Raw genomic sequence first — 23142 nt, 5'->3', positions numbered from 1 at the left:
TTCGATAGCTATCACTCTCTCTGCAGACTTCAATTCAGTCAGTTTATCATGAGATAGAGAGAGAGACCGAGAGGGAGGTAAAGTGACTCATAACTGGCTCAGAGAACAACAGTTCAGAGGTGCTTTCCTTTTCTATTTCTTGCTCAATTGTTGCATTATTAAATGTACATGATTATTACATTAATTTATAGTATTATTTATATACTTTTATTCACATAAAAAAAAATTGTTTTTTTTTTACTTTCAAACAATTTTCATTTAGAAATTGCTAGTAAGTTTAGAAAAATTAACAAGAAAGTCTTACATTTTCTATCCAAATCTACTCCAGTAATCTTTGTTTTATTTACAACTCGATAAATATTTTTTTAAGCATAGTATTAATTCATTTTAGTGCTGTCAAATCGATTAATCGCAATTTGTCGCATCTAACATAAAAGTTTGTGTAATATATAATATGTTTGTGTGTGTATACATATACACACACACACACACACACACACACACACACATTTGAATACTTTTATTTGGATCTGAAAGACATTACAAAGAAAACAAGATCCAAATACTCTGGGAAGAGTCTTTGACAAGGTGACAGTACAGGTCCTTCCATTTATGATACTCAACACATTAAGGATAAACAAAACACCTCCGTCTCCATATTTGCATGCTCCCTATGGTGGCTGAAACAGAGCACACACACACACACACTATTTACATTCATTGTGCATTGTGTTTGAGTCTGACCTGCATCGTGCTCCAATCCCCTCTCACTCATTCCCCAATAACTTCTTGTTCTTTCTCTATTGAATCTGTTTAATAAGGGCAAAAAAAAACGTATTTAAAAAGACTAAATAGCAACAACCTCTAACGTTTTTTACATTTTATTCATGAAAGTTATTTTAGTATAATAAAAAATAATAGTCTACTAAAAAGCCAAATTTTTCTCTCCAGGTTCTGGCCCACCTGCTGATCAGACTGTGGTGATTCAGAAGTTCAGATATTTGTCACAAAAACTCTTCGTCTCAGTTTCTGTTTTCGCTGGCTTGGGCATTTTAATGGGGATCGTTTGTCTCACCTTTAACATTTACAACAGCAATGTCAGGTATGTTTAGCTGTATGCTCCTGCTTGCAGGCGTGTGTGCATTTATATTGCATAACCACGTTTGAGTTCAATACAGAGGACAGCATGCTACATGCATACAAGTATCATGGGTCACATTCACACATTTATGCATTCTGTGTGTGTTGAGACACACCGGGTTCAAACATTCTGATGCATTACGAATAGCAATAGCATTGCACAGATATATTTGGACTAATGTGTGTGTGTTTCTTTTTATCTTATTTACATTGAAACTTTCAACTAGATTTTCTCAGCAGACAGCTTAAGCTAATACCCTGAACACTTACAAATCTTGTCATTCATGTGGATAAATGTGTGAGTGCGTCAATGAATCTGCATGTTTCTTTGTGTGATGATAAGACACAGGAGAGTAAGTCCTATTCCACTGTGAAAGACTAACTAAATTAGCTGAATGCGAGTTCACTACACTAGCAAAAATTACCAAAAAGTACCGTGATATTATTTGAAGTATCTTGGAACACCTTATTATATAAAATATTAATTTAGAATATTATTAAATAAATTTTTGACTGTATATATCAGTATCTTCTATTTATGGTATCCGTACCACACCAAACCTTTTAGGGATTCCCATCATGAGATAATTTTATGGATTTAGTTTTAATGATTTAATTGTGTTTTAATTCATTATTTGTTTTGATTACATTTTATGAATTAAACAGCTAGTAAACATACTTAATCATTAACCACCTGTTAAACATGAAAGCATTATGCAATCATTTAAGACATGTCTCCTTATTATAGAACCTTTTTGGCATAAAGAGTTTTTTAAAATTGAGTCAAGAATCCTAGGGTTCTATATAGAACCCCATTGAACCTTTTTTTCTTAGAGTGATGGCACTACCACACTACTTGTGTCTGTTCCATGTATGAACCTATTGTTTGGACATACATGTCTTTGCAAACTTCTGCATTTTGCAGATTCAGTAATATGTATGTCCATATGTTGAAGGTACATTCAAAACTCCCAGCCTTACCTGAATAACATGACGGCAGTCGGCTGTATGATGGCTCTGGCTGCTGTTTTTCCTCTGGGAATTGATGGACTGCATGTACGGAACTCCCAGTTTCCTGTGGTCTGTCAGGTAAGCGCTCAGGCAATCTGGGTAATGCTGTTTTGTCATTATTTGTAGTAGTAGTAATTGAGTTTTTAAAACCTCCTCAGACACTTTTCTTCAGAAGGGCTATAAGGAGATGTATAAAAAAAAAATCTTCATTTTTTGTTTTTCCTGAGGCCCACTGATAATGTTAGTCGGGGTTTCTTGTATCAAAAAATATGAATTATTTAGTTTTTTCACAACCATTTTTCACCCACTCTCAGACCCTTAAGTATTAAACACACTTGTTTTGCCTCCTTGCTTTCAGACATCTTTATATATGCCCTCTTCGCTTACATTTACTTATAGGTTCCAGGCTTGCCGTCTGGTCCAATTTAGTTTGCACTACCACTTCCTTCAGTAACAGCATCTTAGCAAAGCCTAAGATCAGAACGATTTGTTTTTGCAGCTTAATTTTAATAAATGCATTTTTGGACAGGGGAGAAAGATCTAAAAAGTTGCAGTGTGTTTACATTTAGGGATACACGTTATATATCAGAACTAAAACAATTATCAGCTATTATGGATATTAGATATTAGTTGCTTTTATTGGATATTTATTGTGCTTGCTCGTTTCTGCTATTTTTACATTTACATTTGCCATCATACATAAACATTACTATTTTAATAACATTGTTAAATATAATATTTAGCAAACCTCAAAATGAATTGTTCATGTTGTACATTATAATGTTGTGATGCTTAAATTCATTGATTCATTTAAATTGCCTTTCTTTTAATTTATTTTGATAAAATAGTATATTTTACTATATATATTCTAATGTTATGGTAGATAAATAATCGATAAATGACTGATATTAAAGTCATTTATCGATTATTTATCTACCATAACATTAGAATAATGATAAGCTTATCGATACTGGCCAGAATTTTTGGCTAAATTGCTTTTTTTAAATTGTTATTGTTGTTGTTTTTCTAGTTCCGTTTGTGGCTGCTTGGACTTGGCTTCAGTTTGGCCTATGGAAGTATGTTCACGAAGATCTGGTGGGTTCACACTGTGTTCACAAAGAAGGATGAGAAGAAAGACAAGAGAAAGGTGAGTACAGAACCAAAGTTCCCTATCAGTCAGTCACGTTCGACGTTAAAGGGCATATTGCAGGTTAGAGTACCCAGTAAGCCAATGTATAGAAAAATAATGTAGGAACTAGATTTAAATATAAACATATACTTATAAAACGCTATTTAGGCCTCTGGAGTCGTTTTTGTGAGAAAATTTTACTTCCGCATTTGAAAACTGCCGAACCGGAAGTGACGTAACGGTAGAGAGAGCGGTCAAAGTAAACAATAGGAAAGCAATGGATTGCAATGACAGCTCGGAAGCTGAGGAAATTCAACGCTGAGGAATAGCCTAAATGTTTACTCGTATGATATATATAATTCATATAATTGATATATGATGATATCATATAATTATGAGCCTGATATGAAGCCAAGTGAGCTGGACAGGCCAGGATTAGACAGAACAACGGTGAGTTGTGGTGTGAGGAGAACAGGGCGAGAGACAGTGTTAGCTTATAGATGTATTCACGTTAGCCGACGATATGTATAACACTATGCTCAGATCACAATACTGTACAGATTATTATCATCATGTATCAGGCAATAGCAAAGCTAGTATTTAGACCCTTACCTGCATGTGTTGTGTGTGTCAGCCATTAGGAGACAGTTTCCAGAGGAAGAGGGACTTTATAAAAGCTTTGAATTGACCCATTTGGTGACAATGAATAAAAAAAATGATCACAATCACAACTGTCTTACTGTATAAAAACTTTATATGTAGAAACAGCCAACACAAACATTAAAGTCGGTTTGTACAGATTGAAAATGAATTATAGAACATAATATGTTATATTTATAATAATAATAATAATAAGTGTCGGCTGCAGACTAATAACAAACACATAAATGCATTACATTACAAGTTTATGTAGGATATGTTAATGAATTAAATTAAGACAAGGCACATTTTGTAAAACAGATGTACAATAAGTGATCTCTGACGGATCCGTGAGCGTCATGTTTCCCGCTGGCGGCTGAACCACATGCTGACGGTGGACCATCACCGGGCGACCCGATGAAGGAGCCGGGACAGTGTGCACATATCGCCGGGATTATAATCATCCGGTCTATAGTGAATGCTACACACTACCGTGTTATTCAAAGCAGAAACAGAAGTGAAGTCCCGTCTCTAACCCTGCACAAAACGCAGTTCATTACAGGCACGGAAGATCGCACCGTCCTTTTTCTTATTCGGAAACCTGTGGACTTGGTGTCCTGACAGGCCATAATTCACAATCATTTACCACGACGATGATTAATTGAAATACAATAAGCACCGAAAACACTCTGAATCATGACCGCTCCAACTGAATACCATCCTACTCCGCACTGAGCGAACGCAGAGCCGGCGAACGACTCCCTCTGGTGACGTCATATGACGCGATGGTGAAAAAAAGCGGTTTTTCAACACGGTCAAGGAAACTGTCACGTTTTCTATTAAATTTGTGCCCTTATGTCTTGCCAAACAATTTTTAATCCTGCATTTACTTTTCATATGGTATTTTCATACAAGGTTATATTAATTTTGAAAAAAGAAAAAACCCCTGCAATATGCCCTTTAAGGTCAGTGACTGACGAATTGGGATCTCGCCTGACTGCCCAATAACCTTTGAGTGGAAACAAGCCAATGCACATTGGCGAGTGAGATTTGCATCGCAAGCCGCTCCCCCGCTTCCGGGTTATAAGGCAGCATGCAAATACTCACATTACGTTTTTTTTGCTTCGGAGCCGAGTGGACCTGGTTTTCACTCTGATCTTCAATCATTGCTCGAGAGAGTATCAGAACGAGAGTCTGGTCCTGTTCCGGTGTTGGTGTGATGGCGCGTTCCAGCGGAGGTTGCGGTTGCTGAGAGTGCACAGTCTGGTGCAGCGGCTGTTCCCTTGGGTGCTTCAACATTTAAAGAGCAGTTTCCCTAAAAAAGTCAACACAGGTGTGATGTAACATCTTTTTAAAAAGATTTGTCAGGCCGCCTCTGCCCTGCACGCCATGGCCCTCCTGCAAGTATACCAGGCCAAGGCACTAAAAGAGCTGCACAAGGGTAGTTCTGACCCAGGGTTGATGCAGGAGCTGTTCAGGAGCAGGACAGCGGTTCCACTGAAATAATTTCAGAGGCTCCTGGGGCATATGGCATCCGCAGCCACTGTCAAGCCGCTCGGATTGCTTCATATGAGACCGCTTCAGCGCTGTCTTCAGGACCGGGTCCCGAGATTGGTATGGCACTGTGGCACACACAGAGTGGAAATCGCTCCGGTTAGTCGCGGGACTTTCAGCCCATGGTTGGACCTTGCTTTTCTACAGGCAGGCGTTCCCCTAGTACAAGTGTCCAGGCATGTTGTCTCAACAGAGGCCTCCAGCACGGGCTGGGGTGTTAAATGCGATGGGCACACAGCCTCGGGCTCCTGGACAAGACCCCACCGGCAGTGGCATATCAATTGCCTTGAGTTGCTAGCAGTACACCTTGCCCTGCGCCAGTTTCTGCCGTCACTGCGGGGCAGGCATGTGCTGGTCTGGGCGGACCAGGGTAAGAGGGTGGGGGACCTCCAGGCATTTTCGGTCGAAGAAGTGTGCCTTGAATTCGGGCCAGCTAACTCTCACATCATCCTGAGACCCCGGCCTGGATACGTGCCCAAAGTTCCCACCACTCCTTTCAGGGACCAGGTGGTAAACTTGCAAGCGCTGCCCCCGGAGGAGGCAGACCCAGCCCTTGCGTTGCTGTGTCTTGGTCGCGCATTGAGTTTGTACGTGGACCACACACAGAGCTTCATAACCTCACAACAGCTCTTTGTCTGCTAAGGAGGACAGCAGAAGGGAAAGGCTGTCTCCAAACAGAGGTTGTCCCACTGGATAGTGGATGCCATCGTCTTAGCATACCATTTCCAAGACGAGCCGTGTCCCCTGGGAGTGACAGCTCACTTAACACAGAGTGTTGCTTCCTCCTGGGAGCCTCTCTGGTAGACATATGCAGAGCTGCAGGCTGGGCGACACCTAACACATTCGCAAGATTTTGCAATCTCCAAGTGGAGCCGGTGTCTTTCCATGTATTTTCTACAAACAGGTGATATGCATGAGGAATGGCTCGGTGTCTCGCTTGCTGCGCCATTCCCCTCTGAGGATGGGATACGAGTGCTTATTTTGCTCCTCAGTTGAGTTCCCCTGCTGGTGAACCCTGGTGGAGTTCCTCCAGCATCCTCGCAGTCAGATGCTGTGGAGGCATCTAACGCCATGTCTAGTACTGGTGTGTATGCCCGGTTGGTCAGCCCCTGTACAAGACTAGATGCCCCTATGTTGTGATTTCTCTCTTTAGGTGATCCCATATGTGTATTCTTCCACGGTATGGCTCCCCTGTTGGCGAGGTCGTGTCTTTCCCTTGGCAGAGTCCATTCTGCCATCTCTGTAACGGTATTGACTCCTCCCCTGAACAAGGTGGGATCTACCACAGAGATCTTCCATATGTAGCACTGCCCTGTCGGTCAGTCCATATGTGTAACTCCACATGTTACCTCCCTATGGGCAGGATGTGGTCTCCATAGCATTCCTTTCCAGTTGGAAAAGGCATGCTTTCCCAGTGTTATCCAATAGTTTCACTGTTCAGGGTGAATGGAACATCAGTGATTGACATTCTTTGTGCACAGTCCTGTCCTACCTGTCCTAGCTGGCGACCAGCTGGCTTGCTCAGGGCATTGGAAAGGGGCAGCAGTTGTGCCATCTTCCATAGAGATTCCAGTTTGTCTGTCACTAACGGTAACGTTGAATGTGACTGACTGATAGGGAATATCTAGGTTACTAATGTAAACCCCGTTCCCTGAAGGAGGGAACAGAGACTTTAATGCCTGTCACCACAACTCCTGTACCTCCGCTGGCAGCCGGCACCCCATCTCGGCTCCTAAGCAAAAAAACTTAATGTGAGTATTCGCATGCTGCCTTGTATACCCGAAAGAGGGGGAGCAGCTTGCGATGCAAATTTCACTCGCCAGTGTGCATTGGCTTGTTCTGTTATCACTCGAAGGTGATTGGGCTCTCAGGCTAGATCCCAATTCGTCAGTCACTAACATCTCTGTTCCCTCCTTCACATTTGTAACCTAGATGTTTTTATTGTCATGTTTGGTTTTAAGTTTTGAACTATGTTTAGGTTTTCATGTCTTGTATTCTGTTATTGTCATAACCAGGAACATGACAAATCAAGGAACTGTCATGTGATTTCCCTGTTCCTCATGCGATCTTATCATGTGGTTCCTTTGTCTTGTGTGTCATGTTTTGATTAGTTTATTGTGTTCATTGCTTTCAGGTGTGTCTTATGTCATTAGTCCTTGTGCATTTAGCCCTCGTGTTTCCATTGTCTCGGGTTTAGATTTGTTTAACGTAACCTGTTGTTGGTGAGTTTCTGTTTATAGCTCATGTCCAAGTCTGTTCTAGTCAAGTCATGTTAAGGCCGGGACACACCAAATCTGGCCGTTTTTGAGTGTCTGTTGGCTTAGTTTTTACGGTGTTCACCGTTGGCTCTAGTCGCATGCCGTCTGGGTTTTTTGGGCCGATTCAGCACGTTGAATCGCTGTCTGGCCATTGGTGAGAGAGAGAACTTTGATTGGCTGGTCAGCTTAGCAAACTAGTCTGTGCGCAAGAATAAAAGCGAAAGTGATGAAAGCGTTCAAAGCAGTCAAGACAGTACAGAAAGAAGGCTGTTATAATTGTACGTCATCTTACCTGAGCATTCAAATGCACAAAATATTTTTATAATAACAAGCCGAGTGGAATGAAGAAAGTGATCGGCACGATTTATATTTAAAATGGAAAGCTAGCACTGCTTTGTTTACGGTTGTATATCTACAGTCCTAGTTTCGGTTTCCCTTTTTGAATGGCAAATATAGAATATTGATATCTGCTGATATAGACAGTTATTCTTACATGCAGGCGGAGAACGCATGTGCTAGTTGACGGTCAGCAGTAGTCCTTTTGGCTTGTTCTTTTTGGCCGAGACGCAGCCAATGCAAGGTGACAACACAGCGAGCTTTCGTCTCCGCTAGTTCTTTGACGTTGACTTGGCTTTAAGTTCAAGTCAAGTCATCATTTTATTCTGTTTACTCTGTCACCATTGTTGAATATAACTGCACTTGAGTTCACTTCAACTCGACTTGCCTTCAGTGGACTATACGTTACAATTATAGTTATTAAAACTAAAACCTTAAATTATTTTTGTAACTTGAAGTAAACAGTAACTGAAATAATATATAAAAAACTTTAAGTTGGCTAGTTGCCAAGGCAACATTTTAAGTTAACTTATATTAAAATAACTCAAACTAAACCTGCAATAAAATGAATTAAACCCGTATTTAAAAACAAAAAGAAGACAAAAACAAAATCAATTACTAAAACTTAAAATTAAATAAACTAAATTTAAAATTAAAGCAGAAAAATTATTCTAAAAGAACTGGTGTGAGGTTAATATAAGGTGTTTCAAGACAAACTATCTGGTCTTTTAAAGCCTCATAAGAATATACTCTGCTGACTTGTCGTGTCAAGGTCTTCCAGTACACTGCTGGAATGATCAAAATATCATAGTGGAATTATTATCTTTTATAAATAATATATCTTGTTCCTCTTTCTGGTATTATCTTTGGATCTCCATCTCACTTCCACTGCCTCTCTGGCTTGGCCACTGTTTCTCTGTGCCTGATCTCAGAGATAGGTCCCCTGTTGTCCTTGAGCATCCTTAAACAGCACATTTATCATAGAGCCCTTCTCAATGAGCTCTCTTTACAGCCCCATGAACCAGCAGTCACTCCATCACCACAGATTCTCTCACGCTGCGCAAGATCACTTTCAGTCAGTATGTTGGATTTTTTGGTAACACAATAAGGTCTCATTTGTTAGTACTGTATTATCTAACATGAACTAACAATAAGCATTACATTTTTGCAGCATTTATCCGTCTTAGTTAATGTATACAATTGTTTATTGTTCATGTTAGTTCACAGAGTCCATTAATTTAATGTTACCAGATACAACTTTTCATTTTAAAATGTATTAGTAAATGTTGAAATTAACAGTAACTAAGATTAATAATACTGTGGAAGCATTTATCATTGTTAGTCCATGTTACCTGATAAAGACATTAATAATGTTAATAGTATTTCACAATAATACCGTTTTTACTGTATTTTTGATCAAATAAGGGGCTTTCGCACCAGGTAGTTATAAGAACTTAGTTCTAGGAACTAGCCACCAGGGTGGTTCCCCGAGAAATAATGGTTCCCCTAGGAATGTTTTCCTGGTTGCATTCGCACCGCCAGTAGGAACTCTGAAGTGACGTAAGCCTTGCTTGTTGTTATGACTTTTATTTTGACGGCGCTGAGAACACCAGAGCCTGAGCTCACAGACTCTCACATTCTCCGTTAGTCTCATTAGTTTACGATATGTCTTAACAGTCCTGTCTTACTTTAGATAGAACTGTTGTACATAGAATGTAGACAATAATGAAAAGTTATTAGCGTATGCCATGTGGTTGATGTTCAGTGTTGCTAGCTGAGCAGAAATACATAATCATGTTTTGCTTGGTCCCCTCAAAGTTGCGTTGGATTTTTTCCTTAGCATAAAGGTTAAGAGGCCCATCTATCACTGTTTTCCATGTTCAAAAGTTTCTGGGGTAAATATATAGGCTATAACCTGTGTGTTTACACAGCCTTTTAAAAAATGTAGGAACGGATAGTTCTTCCTATAGTGCTGTTTTAGACCCTACTCTGAAGGAGCTAAATTAGTTCCTCCAAAGGGAGTTCCTAGAACTAAAAGCGTTCCTTGTTCCTGCGGTGCGAACACGCCAAACTCCGTGTACTTCCGCCAATAGTTCTAGGAACAATGAAAAAGTTTCCTCCGGTGTGAAAGCTCCTATAAATGCAGCCTTGGGGAGAGACTTTCAAAAATATGAAAAATCTTACCAACCCCAAACCTTTAAATGGTAGTGCATCTGTTACATCTGATCTGTGTTTGTGTTTTGCTTCAGTTGGACTAATTAATTGAGTTAGTTTTGCACTGTTCTCAGTTCAGTTTCCAGTGTTTTATTTGTTCATGCTCTTCTGTTTCCACGGTTTATGATTTGCCCTCTTGTGTTCCATCTGTGTCTTGTTAATTATCTTGTTTAGTCCCATGCTGCGTCTCACTTCACCTACTTATACTACGCCCTAAAAGTATGTACTGTTTTTGTGAAGAAAAAGTACATACTTTTGAGTGTGTAGCTAAAGAGTACACAAGCTCTGGGATATACTATCACATTATACAATTGCATCTTTAACGGTTGCTCTCTGTCGCATCCTGACACTGTGAACTGGCCTGTCAATCATCTTGTCACAGTTAAAATCCTCCACATTTCATTTCCTACCGTATCGGTGAGAAATGCAGTAGCACGTTGATCAGCAGTCGCAGGTCTTTCATGCGGAGCACTCTCCTCATATTAATGCATAATGATTAATTTAAAAGTAAATGTCCAAACGGATCTTTATAAAAGTCCACATTGTTATTGCAGATGAAATATAACATGGATAACATTAAATAAATATTTTTATCAGGTTAAACTTTGATTAGTCACTCAAACCTTTATCTAAACCTCTCACCTTTCTGGTCGCACATATCTGCCATGTTTTGTTGTTTTTTAACACTTTTAACTTGTGTCTGTTGTTCTGAACTGAATCCTCCTCCATTGCGTTGTGGGCAATATTAGCCGTTATAGTAAGCACGGATCCACACTTCGAAAATCTATCAGAAATAGTAGACCATCCTGGGACTTTTGACATACTCTTTTCAACATACTTTGCTTTGGGACACACTTATTTTAATCTTACATACTATTTAGGATGGATAGTATGGACATTGGAACCCAGGGCCAGTGTGTCCCAGTATATTTATAGCCCTGTTTTTGTTATTAGTAGTGTTATTGATATCTATATATAGATCACTATATATACTGATAGTGTTATTTTGAGTTTGTTTATTTAAAGAGACTGCTTGCAAAAAGATCCTTTTATTTTTGTCTTTGTTTCAACCAAGCGTAACAGTATCTTGAATAAAGTTTATTTTTCTTACATTTTTATTGTTCTGTGCATAAAGCATTTGTTCGATTTATGCTTAAAACAACTTCTTTAAAAATATTCTTGATATTTTATTTTTGGTAATGTATCACTTTAGGGATGTTTAGACATTTTTACTGGAAAGGAAGATCGTTTACACGACACCATTTTCAACTAAATACGGATTTTTTTTTAATGTGGTTTGGCCGTTCATTTACACGACAACAGCGTTTTGGGGGCCTGAAAACGCAAACTTTTAAAAAACGGGATTCAAAGTGCAAGTATTTTAAAACGAAACCATTATTGTCTCGGTGTAAACTACAAAAACGCGAATTTGTGAAAATGGTGACGTCATGCGAATGCGTATTACGTGTTCAGTCTATAGGCGCTTAGTGTTTCTTTACAAAGTGAGATCGCCGACTACTGGCCTGGCAGCGTAATACAACGTTTTTAGTTGTTTTCGCAGATCCGTGTGAACGGGGATCGTTTTAACAATGTTGTTGTCTGTAACCTTTTCTGTTTTTAGTGCATCGTTGTTGAGTAAACGTACCCTACAAAAGTTCTATTTTTCACAGCCAAAAGTAACCATTATAACTAAAAGTAGAGTCAAAGGAGATAAAGGGTTCAGGATAAGTACATAATGCCTATTATTGAGAATTCATGAGCATTCATCTAGTGGTGGAGAGGAGCTTGTCATGTTCCCTGTGGAGAGCTCTCTCGCTTGCTCGCTCGCTCTCTCTCTCTCTCTCTCTCTCTCTCTGCTTCTACACAAAGAAATTCAAAAATTGAGAAACGATCTATGATGTGCAGTGGGGCATTGAATTGACGGCTTTGTCATTTTCAAATGTGCTTCTTTGACTGGTGCGTCACTATTGAGTTTTTTTTTTTAAGTTAAAAACAAACACAAACCAAGCATCAGTAAGTTTGTTTGAAGTGGATTCTTCAAAGTCATTGTCAGGGATACAAAAGGGAAATGTTGGAATAAAGAATAGTTTCAGCATTTATTAAAAACCATAACATGGAAAGAAAGATTTGGGACAAAGATTCTATTTTTAGCAAAGAGAAACTTGTATGATGATATGTTTTATTGTAGAAATAATGACAAAAACAAAACAGAAAATAATTTAGACTTGTCCCTCAGTTTGTAAAATATACTTACAATTGAGTGCCTTTGTATGAGTATAACCACGAGACTAAAAGTTTTTTTTTTTTTTTTAAATAAATACTTTTATTCAGCAAGGACACATTAAATTGATCAAACGTGAGAGTAAAGGTATTTATAATGTTACAAAACATTTATATTTCAAATAAAAGCTGTTCTTTTTAACTTTCTAGTCATCAAAGAATACTGAAAAAATGATTAATAAAATGGTTAAAAAAAACAGTTTCCACAAAAATATTAAGCAGCACAACTGTTTTCAATGCTGATAATAATCAAGAAATGTTTCTTGAGCAGCAAATCAGTATATTAGAATGACACTGAAGACTAGAGTAATCCAGTAATGTCATCACAGGAATAAATTACATTTTAAAATATATTAAAATAGAAAACAGTTATTTAAAATTGTTTTACTGTATTTTTGGTCAAATCAATGCATCCTTGGTGAGCTTAAGAGTCTTCTTTCAAAAACATTTAAAAAATCTTACCGACCACAACCATTTGAACAGTAGTGTGTTAGAAACTGACTGTGTGATTGATGACTAATCTTGTTTGTGCAAAATTATATTCAGTATTTCAATTTCTGTTATGACCATGTTGCTCATGATAAAAAATGTCCAAGCAGTAAACCCTGTAACTTTCAAATGATATGTGTAAGGACGCCAGAAAGGATCTGTTCACAAAGAGAAAAATACACCCACAAATTACATCAATGCAAAACCAGAAGTGCATCCACGTAGAAAAGAAGTTCCACCACTTAAAGGATGATCAAGGCATCTTTAAAGCTTAATATAAGCACTGGAATGTCCCATAAAAATTTTCAAGTACATTCCTGTTCATTTTTACAAACAGAGACATGAGTCAAAGTTCTCTTGCAATCAGTAGCAGGTCATATATAGAGCTTAACTTTTGAACCCAGAAAATTCCTTGAATCAATTGTCTGGCTATGTGCAAGTTCTTTCATCCTCGCTGTTGTGAAGGTGTGTTTGAGGTTTATGAGCTCTCAAAAGTGAGGATAAACAATACGAGTCACAGAGAACATATGCTTTTTATGTTGCTCTTTAAATAAATGCTTTTTATGTTTAATTGCTCACAGACACCATCCTCGCTACAAAAAAAGAACGAGTATTGATTTTGTTGAAATCCATTTAAGACACTTTCCTTACTTAAACCATAAAGAGCAGCCACCGTGTGGCGGATTGAATTGGCATCCTGATAATGGGCCATTGTTTTCCCTTCAAGCTCTCTGCACTTACGCTCCTTATGATGTCATGAATCACCACAGAAGTTGTTTCTTTCACTGGCCTGGATGGAAAGTTGATTTGTGGTGTTTTTATATCCCAGCAGCACCTGGAGCCCTGGAAGCTCTATGCCACCGTGGGGGTCCTGCTGGTTATCGACATCCTGTCTCTTATGATTTGGCAGATTGTGGACCCCTTGCACATCACAGTGGAGGTAAGGCAGCCCTCCGTCCTATCAGGGACTGTGTTTTTACGAACATGACACAGGTTGGATTTATTGTGTTTTTCCACAAGGTGCATATGAACAAAATCTTGAATTAACCGTTTCTCTTTCTCTCTGAGCAGAAGTTCACTAAAGAAGCACCTAAAGGAGACGTGGATCAGTTGATTGAGCCTCTTCTGCAGCACTGCAGTTCAGAGAAGATGAACACATGGCTGGGTAAGAATCATTCTGGGTTTGACTCTGAATCTTTTCACACGCACCCAATTGTGATTTGATTTTTTTGTAAAATGCAAACGTTACATTTTATCAGTTAATATATTCCTTGACTTTACAGTGCAGTATTTAAATGCAAAAAACCTGCATTTTATTCACCGACCACCCATAATCCAGTTTAAACCAGCACTCTCTGTGCTGACTTAGGACTGCAGCAGGCATATTTAAATGAAGTCATTGTTGTGGAATGAAGGAGGCAAACAGAATTTTCTTCAAAAGAGATGTTTGTGTACATTTTCTAGTGATAATACTGGCAGATATTCATCAAATGATGATTAAATGATGTTATAACTAGCATATAGTATCTCCAGATGTGCAGTGTAGTCAAGCACACTTTATGTGCCAATTGAAGTGTCTTGATCACACTGGAGGACTGATGCAGTGTATTTTCAGTAAAGTATGAAGATTCCCTTATAAAAAAGAGAAGTGTTTAATTGTACTGAATGTGCACTTGTAGTGTACTTTAAATATTTCAAGGTATATTTTTAAGTAAATTAGTATAACAAAAACTTTACTTTCAGATAGTAAAATATGAATACATGGCTGTTTCTTAACACTTAAGTAAACTTTGTAATAATGTCAAATTAAACGTTTTATTTTAAACTACATATAAAATCAATATTTTCAAAATCCTTTGTCATGCTTTAAAGTAGGGGTGTAACGATACCCTAATTTCACGATTCGATACATATCACGATACTGAACTCACGATACGATATTATTGCGATACTCCAAGACATAATAAAAGGTTAAGAAAATTTTTACTGTTTATTAAATGCTAAATTTGATATAACATTGTGGGTGTAAATGAATAGGCTTGGACAATGGTGACACCAGAATAAATATATTCATGATTCTGAACCTGAAAATACAGAATTATTTTAGACGAATATGCTTGGACTCTGTCACTGGCTAGATATATTTAAAATAATGTAGGCCACTTTTTACTGGTAACATAAGATTTATAACATAAGCATTATCAGGACCCACTAATATTCCCCCATTATTATACATTATATTCAACATAATATATTGTAGTTTAATGTAGTACTGACTCTGAAAACTTCAATTTTATTTTGGGTGAACTATCCACGATACATATTATCACTATCCACGATACATATTGTTGCATTTTTGTATTGCGATACATTGTGACACGATATATTGTTACACCCCTACTTTAAAGTACACTTATTGTTGACTAAAGCAAGTACTTGATTACAATTTTAACTGTTGTGTGTTATTCAATATTATACACAAGTTAGTGCAATGTGCTAAACTGTAACATCATCATTAAAAATGTGTTATTAAAAATGTAATTCATGATATACAAGTTTTAATAGAAATGACAAAGTATATAAGTCATTTTTTGTAAATTATGCTAAAGTGTACTTATTTTTGACACAGTTCCTCCACTCAGAACCGACCTATAAGATGGGGAATTACAGCGTGCAAATTGTGGTCAGCGTTGTTTTTAGGCCATATTTGCATCATTACCTGATTTGCATAATTCCTATAATGAATCAGATATTAAAATGCAGACAGTGCATGCAAATAAGGGACGTTAACAGTGGCCACAATGTCTCTCTTCTCTTGTTCGTCATGACATCTCATCATGGTGTTGGGCTCAAAAAAATAGTAGCTGTCTGAAATAAAGCCCATGAGCCTGTGTCTGTGTGAAAGTGATTTAATGAAGGAACCCCGATGGTTTTGACCTTCAGCCTCTCTCCTCAGGTGTTTCCTTCTTGTAAGTGTTAAGTAATTAAACAAATTAATTGCTACCTTTATGAGACAAATTGGAGCGGCCTTGCTCTTCCAGTTACGGTCATTAAAATGAGCTTTCAGTGTGTTCTTCAGACAGAGTCCTTGAGAAATGAGAACAGCTGCCCAGTAACAATAAACAGGCCTGTCATACAAATACTTGTATGATACAAATCTGCCATTACAGTTTCTCCAAGTAAACCATTAGTAGGTTGACTTCATGGGGCATTTGGTTCAAAGATGCATGGAAGGCAGCTTCCTTTCACAACAGGAGAAAAATATGAGAAATGAGAAAAATAACTGATTTGCACAGAACCAAACAAAAACAAATATAGCAAAGTTCTCATTGAGATCAAAGTTGAAAATAAAACAAAGATTATTGGAGTACTATATACAAGAAAACACAATTTCAGTTTTTCTTCTTTAAATTTTAATTTTAATTCAATATGTTACTTGCCGTAATCATTTGTGAAATTTACTAGCAATTTTGGGAGTGAAAATTGCTTAAAAGTAAATCCTAAACCAATTTTTTTTTCTCATTGTATAGTGTGTTGTGAATGTGAAGGATGAATGGCTAGATCCAGGCAAAAGTCATGAGAGCAGGCAACACCTGTGACTGACTGATTACCCTGTCAGTGTGATAATGTCCACCTATCATGTTTGCATCGGCCTGAATGCATCAAACTGGTGGAAAAGGATGGACTAATTACTTAGTAAACAGCTCACACACTCTAGATAGCACCATTTTTGCTCACATCCAAATCCAAATGGACTTGAAATGATAATCTGAGAGTGAGCCGTTTTTTTTTTAGCAAGCACTCAGTTAAATTGAATCTGCCCCCCCCTGTCTGCGACCTTCATTACATCGCTAGTGTTTACCAAGGATTTAATGGTCAGAGAAGAAGGTGACTATAAATAATACACAAGCAACAGCCAGTAGTAACAAATAAAAGATAACTGATACAGTATATGCTTGGCATTGTTGTAGATATTGTTTTTTAAAGCACTTTATAAATGTTTAAAAATCCTTCAACTTTTGGCTTGATTTAATAAATAGTATGATCATTTACGATACATTTCAAAAGTTTGGTGTCAGTAAGACTGTGACGGATGTTTACTAAGGCTGCATTTATTTGATCAAAAATCCATTAAAAAGTAATATTTTGAAATATTATTAAAATTTTAAATGACTGTTTTCTGTTTGAATGTATTTTAAAATGTAATTTATTCCTGTGATAGCAAGGCTGAATTTTCAGCATCATTACTCCATTCTTCAGTGTCACATTATCCTTCAGAAATCATTCTAATATGCTGATTTGCTGCTCAAGAACCATTTATTATCAATGTTACTGTCACTTTTGACCAGTGATGTCCTTGCTGAATAAAAGTGTTAATTTCTTTTTTTTTTTTTTTTTAAATCTTACTGATTCCACACAAAAAAAAATGTTTCTCCAAAGAAAAATGTTCTCGCCCCTGTTGCTCCGGCGGAAACCTGTTTGTTATATTTGTCTCTGTTTTGACTTTTAGGTGTCGTGTATGGCTATAAGGGTTTGCTGCTGCTTCTGGGTATTTTTCTGGCTTATGAAACCAAATCTGTGTCCACTGAAAAAATAAACGATCATCGAGCTGTTGGGATGGCCATCTATAATGTCTCGGTGAGTCTGTTCATCTTTTTAAACATTTTAAGGAGCGTCTTGTGTGACATTTGAAATGTCAGTTGTCACCCAAATATTGTCCAATTAAAAGGTAGAACTGTTCAGCTGACGTGACTGAAATAGCACCACAGAGGTTTTTTTTTTTTTCTTTCGTCGCTCAAGTTTAGTTGGGAGTTGGCGTGTGAATTGGACTCAGCATCCTTCTGGAGCTGTTGTGTGTCACAACACAATCATAAGCAGGAAGAACATGCCTGGAGCATTTCAGTGTGGCTCTGCTAGATTTGACGGAAGTGAAGTGTCTGAGCCTGCCATCTCGAATGCTGTCCAGGGACGCAGAGCTTTCCAGAGGACAGGGAAAGGGAGGGAAAAGAGCTTCCCCTCATCATCGGGAATAAGCTTGAATGTCAGTTTGACGGGACTGGAGCTCTAAAGTAGTTAGAAAACTCAAGTAAAGTGGTCCCACAGTGATGTTGAAAGTTGTTTGTTTTTGCCCATCATCTCATTTCAGTGCGGCCCCACGGCTCACGAGTCACGAAAGAAGCACGTACCATGCTGATAACACCCTCAGTATTGAGGGGAAATACATGGGAATCTCTTTTCATTTACAATAAAGACTTCTGGTCTGTTTTCTGTGGCGAAGGCTGATTGGAAATGAAGCACAAAGCTTTTGTCAATCAGCTATTTCATTGTAGGCTTTTAATTTGAAGCAGTGTGTTTCTCTCCATCTCGGCCTCCAAGGATTACCCATTATACACTGAACCCAATTTAAGCTCAAATTGAGGGAGAGACTGTAGATCAGCAAGGGGCCAAATTTTGCATTTTAATCTTTTCTCTCTCTCTCTTTTTCCAAGTCGCAGGCTGACTCCTGGCCCTTAGCGAATGCCTATTCTGCTAAAGAAATGATTTCAGATGCCATCTGTCATGTCATTACAAACTCCATCACTTTTTAGAATTTCAGCTGCTCGGAGGACAATAATAAAGACAATAAGAGCTCACCTCTTTCACAGGAAACTGATAAGATTTATTAAACTCACATTTTGACTTGTTTGACTCCCAAATCAAGAAATCGAATGTACAATAGAGTTATATATATATTTACAGGATAGCTGTTATGATGCTTTTATGGTATTTATTTTCCTTCTTTTTGGATTTTGACAGTTGTGATCACTATTAACTGTCATTATATGGAAAAGATCTGCAGAGATTCTTTTCCACAAAAGAAATTATAGTCAAATGGGTTTTAAACGACATAAGGATGAATAAATAATGACATACTGTAAATTGTGTCATCATTTACTCACCCTTATGTTGTTCCAAAGCCATATCACCGTGTTTTAACCATAAGCGATGCAATAAGATTCCAGCGACAAGCATTTGTCTGTCCACACCAGATGCGACAAAACTACAAGACACAACAAATCAATCAAAAATCACAGCCAATTGGAATAGTGTGTGGGCGGAGTCTCTCTGCAAGCACACTGCACTCGTAATGAAATGGATAAATACATAATCAAATTCATAAATATTACACTATTTTAACATCATTAAAAATACATACTCGGTGACTGAAATAAACCTTGTCATAGAAAACACTTGTTTGTGCTTGAATGTTCTTGTTTCCATTCATTTATTTTCAAGATCTGAGGTTATTTATCCATTGTCACTTTTAGTTTGGCTATAAATGTCACGCAAAAGGATTTTCAAACTCAAATTAGATGCTTTTAACGTTAAATAAAGCACATAATCAATACCCGAGATTACCATTGTTGTTGTTCCAGCCGCAATGTTGTAGAAATAGAAACCGTTCCTAAAATAGAATCCCCTGTGGTGTATCACCATTGGCTGGTTTGGACAAAAACTCGGAACATGGAAAAGATACCTTTTATCGCATGTCGCTGTGTTGTGTCTTGTCATGTCTTGTTAGGACATGGTGCATTGCTTTTATCCTCCTGTGGAACACAAAACAAGATATTTTGAAGAATGCCCTGGTTTCTCTTTTCCATTAAATGACAGTGAATGAGGATTCACTTACTGCTTGCATTATTTAGCATGGCTGTGCATTTTAAACTAGAACCATACTGATTTTGTTGCATCATTAATGCTCTGCCGTGGTGTGATTCAAGTGTGAAGGCTGCTGGCTACTGCTGTTACTCCAGCTATAAACTGCTTCGATTTATAGAGACTGCTTTGCACTTTTTGCCCTGTCCAAATAACTAATGACCCTGCAAAAAAAGATCACCTCTGTTGATGCCAGGCAACATTTTCTTTTTGCTAGCCTGGATGAGATTTTACTTGTTGTGTGAGAAACGACTGACTGGTGATCAATATTTATTGATTCCTTTCTTTCTCTCTTGGTTTCTGTTCTGTTCTCCTATGCCTTCAAAAGAAGTTTTTTTTCTTTTCATTTTGCTATATGAACGTGACATTAAAACGCTTCTTGTAAACATATTATAATTCCTTCATCATTTATTGTTGCTACTTTTCAGAAGTCTTTTATGAAAATATTGCTAAATGTTGGCCCACACCCACACTTTCCATCATAAATAATGAAAATCAATTATTAAAAAAACAATTCTTACATGTTATGATAATCGAAACAAAGAGTCATACACCATTTCAATATTTATTGAGTGAAAATGTAAATAAGGAAAATTTCCAATCATAATATTTTGTCAAATTATTATATAAGTATATAAGTAAACAAATATTACTTGTGTATATTTAGAATATATCAAGTGCTAGCTATGAAATTAGCCTTAACAAGACAAAGGACTGTGCCATTTTATTATAAACAATAAACAGTCATTATTTAAGAATTTGGGACATTTGTTGGCTCAGAAACATAATTCAGAAATTTATAGAACCCTCTTGTGATGCATGTATATCCACTGATAGACCAGTGTTATTATTACTATATTACAGTGTTTATTCATATTTTAAATGAGCTTTTTTATATTTTCACTTTAATTTTAGTATACATTTTTGTCATTTTGTTATGTGCTTTGTTATTTGTTATCATTGTTATTAGCTTTTTTTTATATTTCTATTTTACTTTAATTTGTTTTTATTTCAGTTTTAGTTGTAGTGATTTTAGTACTTCAATTTAAACTTATTTTATTTTCTTCAAGTTAGTTGTCAAAACAGGACTTGTAGTTTTTTATATTTAACATCTACATCTAATATTTGATTTAATTTCAGCTTTATTGTCATTAACGAAAACTATTTTTAGGAATTGTAGTTTTTGTTAATGAAAACAACATTGTCTTGGACTTTGGAGCTTGTTTCCGCCACAGAATAAAAAATAAAAAAGGTAATTGCGACTTTTTATCTCACAATTTTTGCGTGATATCAAGTCGCAGTTATCTTTTAAAATGTTTTATTCTGTGGCGGAAACAAGCTTCCATAGTAGACCAATTAATGTAGTAAAAAATGTGTTTTGTAAGCACCCATAGTTAAAGAAACACCTGTATATGTAACTGTTTCTCTGTCTTTCAGGTGTTGTGCATGATTACTGCTCCTGTCACCATGATTCTATCGTCAAAGCAGGACGCCTCGTTCGCCTTCGCCTCGCTGGCCATCATCTTCTCCGTCTACATCACTCTAGTTGTCCTCTTCGTCCCCAAGGTACAACTGAAGATCATTTTCTCAAAACAAGAAGGAGCGCTAATGTAAATATTGTATTAGGGTGATTAATATTCATGGTGGATAACTAGAGCAAAGGAAGGAGTGATCAAAGAGTGGTTACTGTGTGACATATGCATCTCTCAGCGGTCTTCTCATGAAATCTTAAAGCGCGCTGAATGATGATGCTATGGAGATGTGGTGTGAAGAGTAATTAGCTGGTGAAGTGGTTTTACTTTTTGTACAGTAACGAAAGTTATAATGAGCATTGATATTTGAAGCGGTTGTCATAACAAATGTCAGTAGACCGTGAAGATTTTAAAAGGTAAGATCTTACCTTCATGCTATGGAAATACATGAGTGCTGAAAGTGCTGCATAAGGTCTAAATAAGAAAAGTCTCTTAAAGGAATAGTTCACTTTAAAATGAAAATTCTGTCATCATTTACTCACCCTCATGTTGTTTCAAACCTGTATGAATTTCTTTCTTCTGCTGAACAGAAAGGAAGATATTTAGAAGAATGTCAGTAACCAGACAGTTTCTGGGTCCCATTGACTTCCATAGTATATTTTTTTCCTACTATGGAAGTCAATGGGACCCAGAAACTGCCTGGTTACTGACATTCTTCTAAATATCTTCCTTTTTGTTCAGCAGAAGAAGGAAATTCATACAGGTTTGAAACAACATGAGGGTGAGTATATGATGACAGAATTTTCATTTTAAAGTGAACTATTCCTTTAAGTATTTACAGAATGACATACCTCCAGACCAGTGCTATAATTTTTATATTATTATTTTATTTTTATATTTTCTTGTCTAATGATCTACGCATAAGCAAAAACCTATGACTCGACGAGTAGTTACATTTTAATCAAACTCATATTTGTGCACTCTTTTTTTTACATCAATTATTTTTTATTACTATTATTATTTCTATTGTTGCCTGCTGCTCATCGGTTTGCACTGTATTTTTAAGAAATAGTAGGTAGTAGTAGACCGTATTTGTTGTCCAGCTTGCAGTACATTAATATGCTGTCGACATGAATCTGGTCTGTTGTTATACCTAGTGTGGTGTGTGTTTGTGGGTGTAGATGCGGAGGCTTATCACTCGTGGTGAGTGGCAGTCGGACCAGCAGGAGACCATGAAGACCGGCTCATCCACAAACAACAATGATGAGGAGAAATCCCGCCAGCTGGAGAGAGAGAACAAAGAGCTGCAGAAGATCATCCAGGAGGTTCTGTCACATTACATTTTTTTCCAGCACACTGTTCGGAATGTCTGATACCAGGATTGAACACAATTTCAAAACTGAATTGAGAATGCCCTTTTTAAATTTGTTTAGAGTTTTGATTGAATGAGCAAACAGGATGCAGAATTGTACTTTTAATTAAAGGAACAATTTAAAGAAATTCATGTAACTGCTGTAAGTGTAGTTTATATATATATATATATATAATTAGGTGAAATTTTATAGACCATGGTGTAAGACCACTTCATTTCCCATGTACATAACTGTTGCTTTGTAATGATCAGTATAATGTATTCCACTAAGAACGAGGAAATTTGATTCCCGGTTGCCTTAATCTGAAAAATTTCCAATGATTGTCTCAGCCTCAGGATTTGAACACTGAGATCTGAAAAAGAGTAATACATATAATGATGAGATAAATTTGATTTTGCGGGTGGAGAATTCAATGAGATCATCAAAAAGTTAACAAATAAGTGACCACAGTATTTATTTTATTAAGTGATCTTAAAACAACGTGGAGGATATTTTGTGCTAACTATCTCTGTCGATGCTATTGTTTTTGCAGTAATTAACATAGTGTAATT

General features: G+C 37.1%; 1 protein-coding gene across 2 annotated transcripts in view; it reads left to right on the top strand.

The window, feature by feature from the left end:
• Nucleotides 1-23142, top strand: part of gabbr1b (gamma-aminobutyric acid (GABA) B receptor, 1b) — a 120361-nt gene that overhangs the window by 92855 nt on the left and 4364 nt on the right. For both annotated transcript variants that reach the window (XM_084130073.1, XM_084130074.1), the window contains 8 exons: nucleotides 952-1102; nucleotides 2097-2229; nucleotides 3182-3298; nucleotides 13880-13990; nucleotides 14122-14215; nucleotides 17561-17688; nucleotides 21184-21312; nucleotides 22400-22543. In XM_084130073.1, coding sequence (XP_083986199.1) covers nucleotides 952-1102; nucleotides 2097-2229; nucleotides 3182-3298; nucleotides 13880-13990; nucleotides 14122-14215; nucleotides 17561-17688; nucleotides 21184-21312; nucleotides 22400-22543 — 1007 coding nt within the window. The remainder of the gene's footprint in view (nucleotides 1-951; nucleotides 1103-2096; nucleotides 2230-3181; nucleotides 3299-13879; nucleotides 13991-14121; nucleotides 14216-17560; nucleotides 17689-21183; nucleotides 21313-22399; nucleotides 22544-23142) is intronic.

This window comes from Abramis brama (assembly GCF_963993115.1).
Source record: "Abramis brama genome assembly, chromosome: 12".
Classification (NCBI taxonomy): domain Eukaryota; kingdom Metazoa; phylum Chordata; class Actinopteri; order Cypriniformes; family Leuciscidae; genus Abramis; species Abramis brama.
Note: the sequence above shows the minus strand (reverse complement) of the source record. Positions and strands in the feature narration are given on the sequence as shown.